Source organism: Suricata suricatta, chromosome 1, assembly GCF_006229205.1.
Source record: "Suricata suricatta isolate VVHF042 chromosome 1, meerkat_22Aug2017_6uvM2_HiC, whole genome shotgun sequence".
NCBI lineage: Eukaryota > Metazoa > Chordata > Mammalia > Carnivora > Herpestidae > Suricata > Suricata suricatta.
This window is the reverse complement of record NC_043700.1, coordinates 192,006,629-192,022,173: the sequence shown is the minus strand read 5'-3', so window position 1 is coordinate 192,022,173 and position 15,545 is coordinate 192,006,629. Positions and strand designations below refer to the sequence as shown.

At 58.0% G+C, this 15,545-nt stretch overlaps 2 protein-coding genes across 6 annotated transcripts in view; both read left to right on the top strand.

Annotated features, from left to right (window-relative positions):
- ACOX3 (acyl-CoA oxidase 3, pristanoyl) overlaps nucleotides 1-15,545 on the top strand; it is a 922,607-nt gene that overhangs the window by 275,473 nt on the left and 631,589 nt on the right. The gene's annotated exons all lie outside the window — the stretch shown is intronic.
- RGS12 (regulator of G protein signaling 12) overlaps nucleotides 1-15,545 on the top strand; it is an 82,845-nt gene that overhangs the window by 28,439 nt on the left and 38,861 nt on the right. For all 5 annotated transcript variants that reach the window (XM_029949214.1, XM_029949206.1, XM_029949235.1 and 2 more), the window contains one exon: nucleotides 4,067-4,088. In XM_029949214.1, coding sequence (XP_029805074.1) covers nucleotides 4,067-4,088 — 22 coding nt within the window. The remainder of the gene's footprint in view (nucleotides 1-4,066; nucleotides 4,089-15,545) is intronic.

Genomic DNA, 15,545 nt, shown 5'->3' with positions numbered 1-15,545 from the left:
AATACTTTTCATGTCTAAGACAGGAAGTTGTGTCAGGGTCTCAAGATGAAAAGTCGGTGTTACTACATATTACTACATATCAAAGTAACTTGGACGTGACCTAGCTTAACGCCTGCTCCCGTCCAATGTCCCTGACAGGATCAGGATCAACCGTGATGAAGGCAGACGCATCAGCCATACTCTCCATGCAAATGCTCCAAAACCGTCACCAGTATTTACAAATAAAATATCCAGGGAATGTGTGTGGGCCAGACAGAGTCCCTGCTGGAAACAAGTGTGATTTCCATGGAACCATCGGGCTTACGAGGCTGACCTGAGGAGTGGGAATTGTTTGAACTTAAGCCAAGTGTCTAAAATACTTTGTAAGCTTAAAACAAGCTGGATTCCAGTCTTGCGGGCCTGGAACTCCGTGGAGCTGATGGATTGCGGCAAGTATTTAATTGTCAGCTCCGCAGAGGGCCGACTTTTGGGGACCTTTCTCCCCCAGCGGCTCGGTTTTACGATTCTGCTTCTTTTGTAAGGAGAATATGTAGGTTGGGAAGTGGGGAAGAACCCGACACTACAGGCGAAGGAAAACAAAATCACTACAGTCATACAGAAGAAACATTAGGCATGGTAAGTTGTAATTTATAAAAATGTTTATAGTGGCCTGGGGTCTGCGTATGCTGAGAAATCGGGAATGCCTCACTTTACGTTGCGCCGAGCAGCTGGCTTCCCCTTTGTGGGAAATGCTCTCTGGGAATTTTCTGCAGGAGTTTCCGAAGCTTTGCCCTGTGGGACCACCTCCCCTCTCTCCCAGCCACCGTCAGCCGGGATGTGCTAACAAAATGCAAACCCGGCTTTAAAAGGGTTACGGGTCAGAATCGGGCGTGCCATGGGCCGGAGGCAAATAGAAATGACTTGGGGCCCCTGTCTCCCACCGCCCCATCGTGGGCAGGTTGTCTGCCTAGGTCTCCTCACCCACCATGCGGAGCGCTGAGCGCGGTGCCCGTGCTCCCCACAGGGCACCTCCCAGACCCTTCCCCGCCAGCACCCATGGCCGTGAGCCGACCGCTTCACCTCTTCCCCCCATCGGAGCGAAGGCCCCCGATCCATGCCCCTCAGCCCTGCTCCTGTGTCCATGTCAGGGGCAGAGGAGTTGGGGCACTGAGCAGGGGTCGGCCTGATGGCCCGGCTCTGCCACTCCGCGAGGATGTGTGCTTGTAAGCAGGATGACTGTCGGACAGGAAGCAGAAGCATTACGTGAGTGGTGATTGAATATTATTTACAAATTAAGTGGTCTGGTCAGGAAGAGTCGTCACCTGTTTCTCCGAAATGTGGGGTGAGCGAGGACATCTGTGATCTCTGAGCCCTTACCAGCCCCTCCCGGAGGACCCTTGGCATGCCGAGCCCAATAACCCCTGGCTTTCCAGATGCCTAGAACTTTCCTTAGTGTTTTAAGCTGTGAAAGTGCTCTTTGGGCACAGCTTCCCTCACTGGGGAAAGGCAAGGAGACATACATTGGAGGCCGTGGCCTCTTGGAGGAGGTGCCAGAGGGGCCCCAAGGGGCGGCCTGCAGGCCACGGGCTCTCCAGGCTGGATGGAGGGTGTGCGACCAGAGGACAGCGCTCCTTTCTGACTCTGCTGGCCCGTGCCCAGGCCGGCACCCCGCGGCACCCCACGGCACCCCGCGGCCAGTCTGGTCTCTGAGCTACCACAGGTGTGACCTTTTCCAGGGCTGTCTTCCAATTCCCCGATTATCTTTCCGGCCCCACCTCCGCTGATCTCTCCACCGCGTTGTCCGTTTCACCCGCTGCAGTTTCACCGTAAACATCTCACGAAGGGCTGTTTGTCACATCCGCCACCTCACTTCCTCTTTTCTCCGTCACAGCTTCCATTTATGACTTCATATTTATTTCACGCTGTGTCAGAGCCTCCCGGTGTCTGGGGATCTGGTGGTTGTTCCTGCCCTTCCTCCCGACGGCGTTTTCCCTTGGCGGGTGGGGATTCTTGGGCTATGAGCGCTTCCTGGGCCGTGCACTTTTTGGCACTCCTGCAGGCCTCGGAGGGCTGCTCTCCTCCGGGGGGTTTGGGAGCTGGCCGTCTGTGCCTGGGGTCCTGGGGCTGTGTGGGCCACGCTCCATGCCCAGCCCACCCCTGGTTCTGCCTAGTGGATCCTTTGCTGGTTTTGGAGCCATGGTGTATGAAAACCATGTTTGTTTCTATCCTGTCTTCACAATTTTTCTGTAAATCTAAAATTATTCTGAAAAATATATATTTTTTTAAAGTTTATTTATTTTGAGAGGGGGGAAGGGCAGAGACAGGGAGAGAGAATCCCAAGCAGGCTCCTGGGATCACGACCTGAGCCGAAGCCAAGAGTCAGACGCCCACCCAGCTGAGTCCCCCAGGCGCCTCTGTAAAATACGCTTTTGTGAAAAGTACGTTGTTTGAGCTTTACCTGGTCCGTCCGCCCTGCGCTCCAGGTCCGCGGGCGCCCGCTTTTGTGCCCACCCTCTCCCGTGTCTTCTGGCTTCAGGGTCACGCCTCGAGGTCACCTTGGGGACGGCCGTAGAGAGTCCTCGTGCATTTGCTCCCCCTGCTGACGTCAGAACTTCGTTTCTGTTGTGAGAGGAGCGTGACGGGAGCTGAGGTTTACATTTCAGGACTTATTTTCCAGATTTTACCACTGACAGTGTTTCCGGTATTACGTGCGGCCGTGTGTGTTTTGTTCTCATAACCTCAGGGGGATGGTTTCCTCTGATACTGTCGAGTGTGTGACCCGATTGCTGGTGACTTCCTGTGAGCACGGGGAGGCCGGCGCCCCCATGTGTGTGTGTCAGCCGGGGAAGGTCGGGCCCTCGGTGGCTGGCCGCTGTCTGGGCTCGCCCGCCTGGCCGGAGGGACGTATAGACGCCGACACACAGCAGTGTGTGGTTTTACTATTGGAGACGTACTGATGAGGTTCCAGGATAGAGTTTGGGGGCATTTCTGCCCCAGGCCCCATGAGGGTTCGAAACCGCGAGAAGCCCCCTCCAGAGCCGTCGGGAGGCGGCTTCCCCGGGCTGTCAGAGGACAGGCCCTTGCCCTGCGGCAGAAGGCCACCCCTTAGGTGGGCCCTCGGGCCTTCCGGGTCTGAGACCCATGAGGGGAGGGGGTCCCCCGCCTCCGTGCAGGTCGGGAGGTGACGTTTCAGGGGCCTGTGCTGGGAACGGGCTGTCAGCCTTGCCTTCGGCGATGCGTCCTCTCGGCCTGCACGCTGGCCCCACTGCCTGCAGAGGACCCGAGGGCAGGTCTGTCCATGCGGGACCCCCAGGATGGGCCACTGAGGGCTCGGCCACTGCTGAGCACAGCGTGCGGGCCTGGTCTCACTGTGGATCGTGGGGCATCCCTGGCAGGCTCCCTGGTCCCTCCAGATCCCCTCCTTCCTCAGCTGCTCCTCCCCCCTCCCTCCTTCCCTGCCCCTCCCAGGAGTCTTCCTCAGACGGACCCTTTCTGTTCATCCGACCGTCTGTCCTTTCAGGACCCCCCCCCGCCCCCACAGCCTCCTGCGTCCCTCCTGCCGGCCCCGTCTCCTCGCCCGACGTGCCTGGTCCTGCCCGGGTGCCTGTGAGCACCGTCTCACCCGTCTCACCCTCCGCGGGCTCCCTCCTGGCAGGCGGGCTGCGTGCTGACCCCTGCTACGGGCAGCCACCTGTCACCGTCACCGGGAGGGCCCGGGTCCCCGCGGCAGGTGGAGGTGGCTGGGCGTCCGGCGGGGCGGCAGTGAACGCGGTCTGTGGGGGCCCCGCGGACTGGCCGCACCAAAGGGCTCCCAAACCAGGTTTCCCCAGCGTGTGACTAATGGTGTCAAACGTGCTGGGATTCGTTCCTTTCGAACGAAAATGATGATGACTTCCGCGGAGCCCCATGTCCCCGGCCTGGGCGGGGTTCGCGCAGGAAGTGGGAGCAGAGCTCTTGCCTCACTGCGGCGTCTGGTCGTCCTGGGGTGCCGGCACTGGGAGCCGGGGGCCCCTCGGCCGGCTGGCCTGTGCTGCCCGACTTCGTCACGAGGCCTAATTAACTCATGTCTCTCTCTCTTTTCTTTCAGTCCGCAACTGTATCTGATGGTGGTAAGTCACAATTTCTGATGTATGTTTTTATCGTTTTTACCAAGTGCTCTCATTGTGAAAGTGTGTTTGCCGTTGATTCGCTCGGAAGAGATGTTTTCCTGCTTGTCCCCGTCCCCGGGGGAGGGTTTGGTCAGCGCTGACCTGGGGGAACTTTCCACGGCTCCCTGGTGGCCGAGACACGGGCGCTGGAAGCCGTGTGCTGCAGAGGCGTGGTGTGCGGCCGGCCGGGCGTTGGCCCCAGCACGGCTCACCCCACAGCTGTGCTGACAAGTCAGAACGCGTCCTTCTAACCGGCAAGTGCGGATTTCAAAGCTCTTGCCGAATTTGAGCAATTCTGGAAATTCCGGGGGACTCAGGTGTGACATGTGCCCTTCTTAGGAAAAGCGTGGTGGGGGCGTTGAGGCCTGTGGGCCGGAGAAGAGGCGAGAGCCGTCTTCCTGCCTCTCCATAGCACGTGGGGGCTCCGCACAGGGGCCCGTCCGGAAGGGAGGTGGCCGGGCACGTCCTTTCTCCCTGCCAGCCGCTCTGATGTCACCGTCCCGTTTCCGCTCCGTGGGGGCCCCTGCCACTCACAGCACTCGGGAAGTCGTGCTCACAGGTGTGTGTTTACATGCTGTAATTAACCCACTCTTCTGTCATTTGAGAGGTGAGTTTTGCAGTTTATCAAAAGGCCTCAGCCCTGCGTTCTCGCTGTTCGCTGGCCTACACGGACGTCGAGGGCCAGACGGCCGGGGGTCCGGGGTTACCCCGGTTCTGCCCGGGAAGAGAGACCAAGCGTGGTTTTCTCGGCGCTTTCTGTGGTCCCACCGCCGCTGGCGGTGGCGGGCCTGGGACGGGGCTGCGGTGCGGAGGGCCAGTGGGGCCGCCGGCCACCTGCCCGAATCACAGCCGTGCTGATGCCTGAGGCGGAGGCCGTGGAGCTGGAGCGATGTGTTTGGGGATTGATTTATTTTCGTAAAAGGAATTATGTTCCCTGTTTTATGCACAGTGATAATCATGCCATTTAATCCGTCTTCAGCTAGGAGTGGGGATTATTTTCTTAATGAAAAGAAATAGGACCAGTAACCAAATCCAGGATAAAAGTGGTTTTTATATCATTCTCTTCTTGCTTACGCTTTCTGCCCTGTTCTAGGTTATCTTTCCGGGTAGGAGGTGTTCATTTCTGCAGGAGGATTATAAACCTGAGAAGTTCAATTTAACCGTAGCTATGCGGCCTGATGACCCTGACACACTCTCTCTGTGAGCAGTGGATGTGGGAGCCCCGCGGCCGGGTTTCTAGTCTGCTCCGCGTTCACGAGGCCGGGCTCCCAAGAGTGCGGAGCCCCCGACTCGGGGTCCTGTGTGTCCTGACGGTGGCAGGTGGGGCCCCTCCCCCGCAGGGCCTCCCCCACCGTGGGCCCCTCTCTGGGCCCTGGGGACCCCAGTGTCCCTGGGGATGGCCCCTCTCTGGCCCCTGCGAGGCAGAGGCGGACGCTCCCGACTTTGTAGCCTGCCCCGAGTTTCAGGAACCGTGCCAGATGGCTTACGTGTGTCTTACTGAGTTTTTTGTGCCTTTCTGAGGGTCAGAAGAAAAGATTTCTCACTTGCAGGTTCCTTCTAGGAGCTGCAGCCCCACAGTGTCCACGGGAGGGGGCAGGGCCTGGGGAGCCGGTCTGGGAAGCACCCTCTTCACAAGTTGGGATGGTCCCCGCGTGGACATCTGGTTCCCGTAGGGTCCCTTCACCTTGCAGCCTCTCACTGTCTCGTTGTGTGGCTTTATCTGAAGGAAGGAAGCTGGACAATGCTGTTTCGAGACCTTTGTCAACTTGAAGAGTGTTTTCCATTTTCCCAGAGGAGGGGGGCTCACGGACTGCTGCCCGCAGCCAGAGACCACCCTGTGAGGGCAGGGCTGGAGGCCTGCCCCCGCGGAGGGCACAGCAGGACCGGGCTGCGTCCAGGGGCAGATTCGGCCTCAAGGAAAGGAAGAACATTCTAGCATTAAAGAGGCCTAAAAATGCAATGACCCGCCCTGTGGGAAGCTATTCAGACCCTTGCTCACGGGGAGGCCCACGCCGAGGAGTGGAAGCGTGGACGTGGCATCCGTGGGCCTCCCGTCCTGGGCCGCGGAGCCTGCAGCTTTGTCGCCAGAGAAGCTCGCGCTCCTGTCTTTCTGCCCCTCTTCACTCTGTGCCAGCAGCGTCGCCAGCCGTCCCCGCCCACACGACTCCTCCGTCCTCACAGGTCGGGCGCTTCTGCCGCCCCTCGCTGTGCCTTCCGAGGTGCAGAGTGTGGCGGGCGTGGGGGCCGTGCGAGCGCCCCCAGCCCGGGCACACGGCGGGCACACCACCCCCGCTCGCTGCTTGGCTGCTTCCCTGGCACAAGCCGCCCGGTTCTCCGCTCTCCCGGCGTGCTGGTGCCAGAGCCCCTCCGTCCCCTTGGGGGGGTGTCCTCAGCCACCTTCTTGTCCCCCCCCCCACATACCTCGCTGGCCCTGCTCTCCAGCTGCCCAGAGCTGCAGGTGGTGGCGGCCCCGTCCCCTGCCCTTGTCTCGAGTGTCCCTCGGGTGAGCAGGGACGCCGGTGCGCTCCCTGTCCTGTGGCAGCTTCTCTGAGAGGCCTGGGCCCCCCCCCCCACCGTGAGACCGGCCCGAGCTGCTGACCAGGGCCATCGTGCGACCACTCCCCCGTGTCACCGTGTGGCCTCCACGCCGTGGCCCCGGTGCCACGCACGGTGGGCGGAACGAAGGGCATCCATGGGAGGGTATCCTCGGGTGCCAGCCAGAGCCCAGGCCGGTTTCCTTTGGCTGAAACCCTCTTGTAACGTAAGCGACAACCCCCGGAGAAGCCCGTCCGGCAGGTGCAGACGCGGAGACCTCGCGGGGGCTGGCTGGGCCTGGTCCCTTCGTCCTTCTCCAGACACTGCCATCCATCACCCCTTAGTAACAAAGTCACACACATATGTTTCTAAGGTTATTTATTTATTTTGAGAGAGAGAACACGAGCAGAGGATGGGGCAGAGAGAGAGAGAGGGAGAGAGAGAATCCCAAGCAGGCTCCAGGCTGTCAGCGCAGAGCCTGACGCGGGGCTCGATCCCACGAACCGGGAGATCACGACCTGAGCTGGAGTCAAGAGTCGGACACTTAACCGACTGAGCCCCCAGGCGCCCCCACAGAGACCCGTCGTTTTGAAGCCACTTGTAAGCTCTGGACCATAAACTAATAGCAGTCATTTCTACTGTCTTTGATGATTCTTTTAACATTGAAACTGGAAACTTTTTGGAGTCAGAAATAATACCAGATGAAAGACATGTGATCTTTAATTCTTGTTTGTTTTCTGAATGCAGATGGCCTTTGGTTTTAAGCCTGCTCTCTCCTGTTTCTCTGTCTGCCTTGTGCAAGCGCACGCGAAGTAAGACCAGCACAGGGTGGCGGAAAGGTGGTGGCGTGTCCCCTGCTGGTGCAGGTGGGCCACAGAGAAGGCTGTGCGCCAGGCTCCTTGCCGCGGGGCCACTGAGGAGCCCCAGGTGGCCAGGGCCCACGGCGCCCAGTGGGGCGTGAGGCCCCGGAGCACCAGCCTCGGTTTTGCAAACTGTCCCTCCTCAGTCCGCGGAGCTCAGTCGCAGGGGACATGGGAGACGTCCCCTGCTCATTAGTCCCTTTGTAACCGGCAGCGGGAGGCTGTGCTAGCAGGTTGGGGGCCTGTAGTAACTGACCGGAGTGGAGTGCAGTGTGATGTGCTGTCGTCAGCCGGTCCCTGCGGACACACACCGGGGACCGCGGGCCTTGGGAAGGGCCTCGTCTGGAAGGAGGGCCCCCGCATGAGTGTCTTGTTGTTTTTGGCTATGACTTCTTTACCGGATACGGTTTCTGAGTCCTCTGCAGGGGGCTTCTGACCACATGGCCACCACTGGGCAGTGCAGACCTTCTGCCATGGCACTTTAAAAAAATTTTTTTTAATATTTATTTTTGCGAGAGAGACAGAGACAGAGTGTGAACAGGGGAGGGGCAGAAAGAGAGAGAGATGCAGAATGGGAAGCAGGCTCCAGGCTCTGAGCTGGGGCTTGAACTCACGAACCATGAGATCATGACCTGAGCTGAAGTCAGATGCTCAACCGACTGAGCCCCCCAGGTGCCCCGAGCCTTGGCACTTTCTGAGTGAGACACGGGGCCTGGGTGAGCCCGGGGGCCGGGGGTGGCCCGACTGGAACTGCGCACGGTGACGGCCGAGGAGGCTGTCCCCAGAGAGCCACGCTGTGTGTCAGCTGTGCCTGTCTCGGTGGCCACCCCATTAGGCAGCTGTAAATGTGCATTAGCCGAACAGCGGGTGCCTTGCCTGCTCCCACAGTGGACAGCCCGGGCCCTGAGGTCACGTCTCCCGTGGCCGCACACGTCACGCCGATAAGCCTTCTCTCCAGAGGAGCCACACCCCAGACACGATGGCGACCCATTTATGCGAGAGGCTGGGAGAGCTGAGGCTCCGCGAGGGAGGACCGTGGGGGGCGCGGCGGCCGCGCCGCTCGGAGCGGGTGTGCTGGCTCTGACGCCGTCTCCCTCCCCGCCACTGGCATTTAATGCCCACTTTATTTTTACATGTTCCATATTTGAGGAAAATGACCTTTTTGGGTAAAACGATGCATATGTATTCTAAATAATTTAAGTAATAACAAAAAGCAAAGGAGAAAATGGCTTTAAAAGATCAACTCAAATCCAGCAACCCTGAAATAGACGAGCGTCACGGCAGGTGTCCCCACGGAGAGCAGCCCGGGCAGGACCGCAGGTCAGGGCCACGCCTCCGGACACCCCAGGCCCTCAGTGCGGATCAGGGTTCCCCCCGGCTGTGCCGTCAGGCAGACCGGACCCGGCAGGGGGGCACTCTGGCTGCTCAGTGGCCAAGACTCCCCCCACGGGGGCCCGGCTAGCAGCTCCCTCCCGCCCTCCTCTGTGTGCACCCCCATCCTGGGTTTGTGGACACGGGGTACATTTCGCAGGCAGAACACACAGCTGTGCCATCATAGCCAGGCCGTGGCTGTGCACTGCGGTTGTGCAGGGGGTCCGGTGTGGGGTGGAGGAGGGGAGATGGGTCCGTGTGGGGTGGAGGAGGGGAGACGGGTCCTGTCCAGGGTAGATGAGGGGAGATGGGTCCCATGTGGGGCAGAGGAGAGGACATGGGTCCCGTCTGGGGTGGAGGAGGGGACATGGGTCCTGTCTGGGTGGAGGAGGGGAGATGGGTCCCGTGTGGGGCGGAGGAGGGGACATGGGTCCTGTCCAGGGTGGAGGAGGGGACATGGGTCCCATCTGGGGTGAAGGAGGGGACATGGGTCCTGTTTGGGGTAGAAGAGGGGACATCGGTCCTGTATGGGGTGGAGGAAGGAGATGGGTCCTGTCCAGGGTAGAGGAGGGGACATGGGTCCTGTGTGGGGTGGAGGTGGGGACATCGGTCCTGTATGGGGTGAAGGAGGGGAGATGGGCCCCCTCTGGGATGGAGGAGGGGACATGGGTCCCGTCTGGGGTAGGTGAGGGGACACGGGTCCCGTCCGGGGCGGAGGAGGGGACATGGGTCCCGTCTGGGGTAGAGGAGGGATCCTCGCCTCCAGCCAGCCTTCTCAGCATCTGCCCTTTCACTGGGTCTCGCTGGTGGGTTCTGAGCCCACACGCTCTCTGTTCCTCTCGTTTCTGCTTCGAGAGTCAGTCTGTTCTCATCATACTCAAAAGGCAATTTGGTTGCAAAAGTCTTTTTCTATGTCATTAATTTGACTTTCAGACATTTCTCATCTCTTTTTTACTTTTTGTTGATTCTATAATAGTATTTCTTGATCTTCTTCCTAGTTTTTTTTTTTATTAGCAGTGAATTCTCTCTGTCCTCTCATGGAATATGAAGAATTTTAACATTCTTTAGGCTATGTTTCCTTCCAGACCAGACTTTGTGTTTGTCTTTGCACATTATATGTCTTCTCTCATCCATGCATGCATCCATCTATCCACCTGCCTTTCCACCGATCCATCCATCCATCCACCCATCCATCCACCTGTCCATCCACCCACCTACCCACTCATCCATCCATCATCCATCCGTTCATCCATTTTTCCACCCACCCATCCATTTACGCATCCAGTGGTTCATCTTCCCATCTCTTTAGGTCAGCAGTCCCCAGGACCTGGATCCCTGTACTTTCTGGCCTTGACATTCTCAAGCCCAGAGAGGCTGCAGCGCTAAGTCCCTGTGTCCTCCCTGCCCGAGCCAAGACCCTCAGTGCCAGCGGGGGACCCACCCCCAATGGTTTGTGCCCGACTTTGCCCAGCTTCACCAGTACCTTGTCTTACTGAGAAGTTGGGGTTCTGTTGAGTCACCTCCTTCCCCAGGACGATTGCTGGGACCTCAGGGGTGGACCTGGCATAGAGCCTATCAAAATTTTTTTTAATCTCTTTTCTAATCTTTCCTTGGCTTTTTTTTACCTCTCCTCCCCCCCCACCTCCTGTTTGAAACTTATGGCACAAGACTACCTCCTCTTTTGGTTCCTTTTGTTAGGTTTGTGTCTGGTTTTCAGCCTGCTCCCCCTCCCTGCAGGGGTGTGGGGCAGGGGAGCCAGGGAGCCTGTGTCATGTGCCCGCGTGTCCCTGAGAGCTGCCTCGTGCAGGCTTGTGTTGTGTCTAAATAGAACTTTGTTAGCAGATGAGAGAGGACAGGACGATGTGGGAGACCAGGGCTTTGAGTCCTCACCTGCTCCTCGGCGCCGGCCGTGAGGGTCTGGGGTCCGGCCACCCCATCCACCCGGGGCCCCACTCTGTCCCCGGGCCTCCACCCCATCCACCCGGGGCCCCACTCTGTCCCTGGGACTCTACCCCATCCACCCAGGGCCCCACTCTGTCCCTGGGGCTCCACCCCATCCACCCAGGGCCCCACTCGGTCCCTGGGGCTCCACCCCATCCACCTGGGGCCCCACTCTGTCCCCGGGGCCCCACCCCATCCACCCAGGGCCCCACTCTGTCCCCGGGGCTCCACCCCATCCACCCGGGGCCCCACTCTGTCCCGGGGCTCCACTCGGTCCCCGGGGCCCCACTCTGTCCCGGGGCCCCACTCGGTCCCCGGGGCTCCACTCGGTCCCAGGGCTCCACTCTGTCCCCGGGGCCCCACTCTGTCCCCAGGGCCCCACTCGGTCCCTGGGGCTCAGCAAGGGCCCTGCCCCCGACCTTGAAACACACCAGACTAGGGTGAGCACGACTCTCTGGGCGGTCCGTGTCTTTCCAGGCTCTGTCCCCTCCTTCACTCCGGCCCGACACCCAGAGACCGACGGTGGGTGTGACCTACATCAGACCCAGCGGGGAGCCCCCATTCCTCACCCCCAGGCCTGGGGTCTCCTTCCTCCAGCTCTCCTGTGGCTCTTCCTCGAGGCTCTGAGTTGCACCTGCTTCACATTCATAGTGAACTTTGGTTTCCAGAAGTGACTCTTACTCCAGGGGTTTGGGATTTGGAGAGCCTCCCCTTTAACCTCATCCTGCACAGGATGAACTCCCTGTGGCTTCCAATCATTCCTGGAAATAACTGACTCCAGTGAAATTCCACATGTGTCGGACCCTGTGCCTGGTGCTCCCTGGTCTCCCGCACAGCCCCCGGGCTGCCCTTGGGGCACGCCCTCCCCATCTGTGGGGCGTCCTCTCCACCCGTCTAGGGGATCGCCATGCGTGCGGGCACAGAGCGTCAGGCTGCTTGTGAGCCCTGCCGGCCGGGACCCCTGCTGATGGAGAGCCTGGGGGCTACCCTCCGAGCAGGGGTGCTGTGATCTTGGGTATTTCTGGCAAATGGAACCGCATTCTCCAAAATGATGGAAGTGAGAGAGAGATGTAGAAGGTTTCAGAGTAATGCCCCGTGCTTTTGTGGTTTCGGTGAATTCCTCATCAGAAAGGCGGTGCAGCCTAATTGCACATCTTTCAAAAATGTTTGCTAAATAGAAGAGATGGAATGTTAATTTGTAATTTGCTGCGCGAGAGGGGCTGTTTTAACCAGAAGTCTTTATTTTGGTTTAATACATCACATTCCTTATGGCTTGCTTTAGAGCTGACAAATTATACCCAGAATAACATCGTGTATTTATAGGGTATGAAGCAGTAAGTACTCGTCTGCCCCAGTCAGACTGGAGATTGTAGTTTGGGGAAGCACGGAGACCTGGCTTCTGCCAAGATGCCTTCCAGTGTGCTTCTTTCTTTCCAATTCTGCAAGATGTTTGGAGAGGGTTTTTATTAGTAAGTATTTCTGTTGCGATTTTTCCCCCAGCAAATGGAAGTTCAAAGTTAACAAAGCCAGTGAGCACATATCTGCCTCCCAGAACTACTACATGTTGCCATTTGGGCATATTTGCTTCAGACCCTTTTTCTAAAGCGGCAAAATCACAGAGGAGGCCCCGTTGTATCCCCCCTTCGCCACGTCTATTCCTCATCCTCCCCGAGGCCCTCCCTGGAAGCAGGTGCGGGTCCTTGCTACTCCAAGCGAATCCATTACTTTGATTCTTGGTGGGAAACGCCTCTCTTGGGAAACTGTGTTGTGAAAAGGGTGAAGTGCACGGACCTGTCCTCTGTTCCTGCCAGCGGGTAGTTTGCACTCCTGGGCTGCTCAAGTTCCGCCTCTTGATCTGGGGGCTGGGGCTGCATCCCCTCGCGAGGATCTGACCATGCACTTGTGAGTCGTGCGTTTTTCTGTGTGTGCTGTATGTCACAGTCTGCCCAGGAATGCTGTTTGAAATGCAGGAGGGTTTTTACCAAAGGACTTTCAAAATGGCCTAAAAATTCTAATATGTTCACTCTCAGAGTATTTATAAAGTTGCTGAGAGAAAGTATTTTATAGGTCAGAGCAGAAATTTGGCCAGAATAATTTAGAGGAAAGTTTTTGGGGCGCCTGGGAGGCTCAGTCAATTAAGCGTGCATCTTCGGCTCAGGTCATGATCTCATGGTTCGTGAGTTCGAGCCCCGTGTCAGGCTCTGTGCTGACAGCTGGGAGCCTGGAACCTGCTTGGGATTCTGTCTCCTCTTCTCTCTCTGCCCCTCCCCTGCTCGTGCTCTGTGTCTCTCAAAAAGGAATAAACCTTTAAAAAAAAGTTTGAGTAGACTCTGAGGGCCCTTCGCCCAGGGGCTCTCCTAGAGTAGTTTTTGGGCAAATCGGGAACAGACCCCCTCCCTGTGGTAGATACACTGTAAGTGTTTGCCTCCGAGCATATCACTTAGGAAGCTTTTATGATTTTCTCTTTATTCCCGTTTCCAGCAGTTGAACTGAGATCATTCTTGGGTTGGTTTTGTTTGTGAACCTGCTCTTGGGGATTTGTGAAGATCAGGTGTTTCCTACTTTAACTATGAGAGTGTTGGGCCACCGGAGCTTCTCCTGCGGCCGTGGGGACATGTGCTTTTCCAGTCCTTCCTCTTCTCTCTGCCTCACACTTTGTAGATTCTTTAGCTCCATCTTCAAGTGCCCTGGTCTTTTCCTCCACGGTGCCTAATAAGCGTTAATGCCGTCCTGTGACCCACCCCCCCCCCGGGGACCGTGGCTTTGTCTCAGCAGCGCCTCGGTCTCCCTACGGCCCTTCACCTCTCCCTGTGCTGTTTCCGTAGCGCCTGGAGCATGTTTGCAACCCCACTGCGCATCTCCAAGCCCTTGGCTGCTCACTCACCTCGCCGGTATTCCCGGGTCAGCTCTGTCGCCCGGTGTCAGGTCACGTTTTTCTGCAGCTTCACGTGTCTAGAGATTTTCGACTGCATGCTGGATTTTGTTCTTCCTTTGAAGAGTATGGACATTTGTTTAATAGACAGTTACCTACTTGTGGGTTGGCTTGATCTCTTTGTGGCTTGTTTTTAGGCTTTTTCAGGGCAAGTCCAAGCCGCTTTTACGGCAGGCTCTGTTAGCCGCACTACTGAAGCCAGCGCGTGTGGGCTCTCCTTCGAGGGGCAGGTGTTTGACAAGAGCTGGTTGGGACCCGGAGATCGCCCAACCCTGTGAGTTGTGGAAACAGGCCAGCCTGCAACTCGTTGGCTGCCCTTTTTCTAGCCTCGGGGGCTTCCCCTGTGCCCACATGCCTAGAACTCAGCGACAGGCCCCAGGGTCTCCCGTGAGCTCTCGGCAGCTCTATCTCCACCAGCTCATGCAGTCCCCGCAGGGCCCAGCCCCCTGGGCTTCCCTGAGTCTAGTCTCTGTCTCTTCGGCTCCGCGGGAGAGCCATCATCCACTTGGGTCCCCCCAACCCCGCCCCGTGCTGCACTTCTGTGCGGTGCCTCCCGGCGGGTCGCTGGGCAGCGCCAGGGCTCATGTCACTGATTTCTTTTCCATCAGGAATCACGGTCTTGTGGCAACTGCGGTGCGATGTTTTGAGAACTGTGGCCGACAGATTTTGCCTAGTTTTCTAGTAACATGTGGCAAGAGGGGAAGTCTGGCGCAGTCACTCCATCGTGGCAAGACATAGAATTCTTGTGATACAGTTTTTTTCACTGTGATTGTGGGAGATGGTCTCTTCAAAATTCTGAACAAGGGGCGTCTGGGCTGTTCAGTTGGTTAAGTGTCTGACTTCGGCTCAGGTCATGATTTCACAGTTTGTGAGTTCGGGCCCCGCGTCGGGCTCTGTGCTGACAGCTCAGAGCCTGGAGCTGCTTTGGATTCTGTGACTCCCTCTCTCTCTGCCCCTCCCCTGCTCATGTGTTCTTTCTCACTCTCAAAAATAAACATTAAAAAAAATTTTTTTTAATTCTGAACAAAACTCAGACCATGACACTTTCCTGCACAAAGAGCTTCGGTGACAGCCCATCACCTCTAGGACAACAGGTGCCCTGACAGCCAGAACGAGTGGGCTGTCCCCCCCCCAGCCCTGTCCGCGGTGCACCCAATACCTGGCTCAGCGTCGGGCACTTGGGACAGCCAGTGAACGAGCAAACACCAAATCCTGAATCCAGCAAACTTTGGTTAGCATCACATGCCTGTAATGTTCTGGTAGAACTCAGTGGCACCAGAGTGAAGTAGCGACATGGATGAGGAAGCCGGTCCCGACTCTGGCAGCGGGGCCCTCGTGGAGTGGAGGTGTCAGGCGTGGCCAGCGCCCCCCAGTTCTCTGCAGGAACCAGTGCAGGGGACTCCAGAGGCCCAGGAGGGGCCCTACCTCTGATGGGAGGTCTGGCAGCCGCCTGCTGAGCAGCGTGTGGACAGGAGGCCCAGGACGGGTTGTCCTGTGGCTTCGACCCACGTGTGTCGGCGCTGGGCGTGTCGCTAGTGCCAGAGGCAAATCTGCGTGCCCCTCGCTTGTCCCGGTTCTTTGGTGCGAATGTTTTAAGTGGAGCTGGACCTGGCAGACCGGGCCCAGCCTCCTGGTTCCCCAGCCATGCGCAGGCGTCGCTCTGCGTCAGCTCACGTTCATCGAGCTCCGGGTCACTGAGGCAGCAGTGACTTACCTAAGAATTCGTTGTGGAGAGGGCCCGCAGCTTGGGAGGAAAGGGTGCGCCCCAGGTTGGGTTTG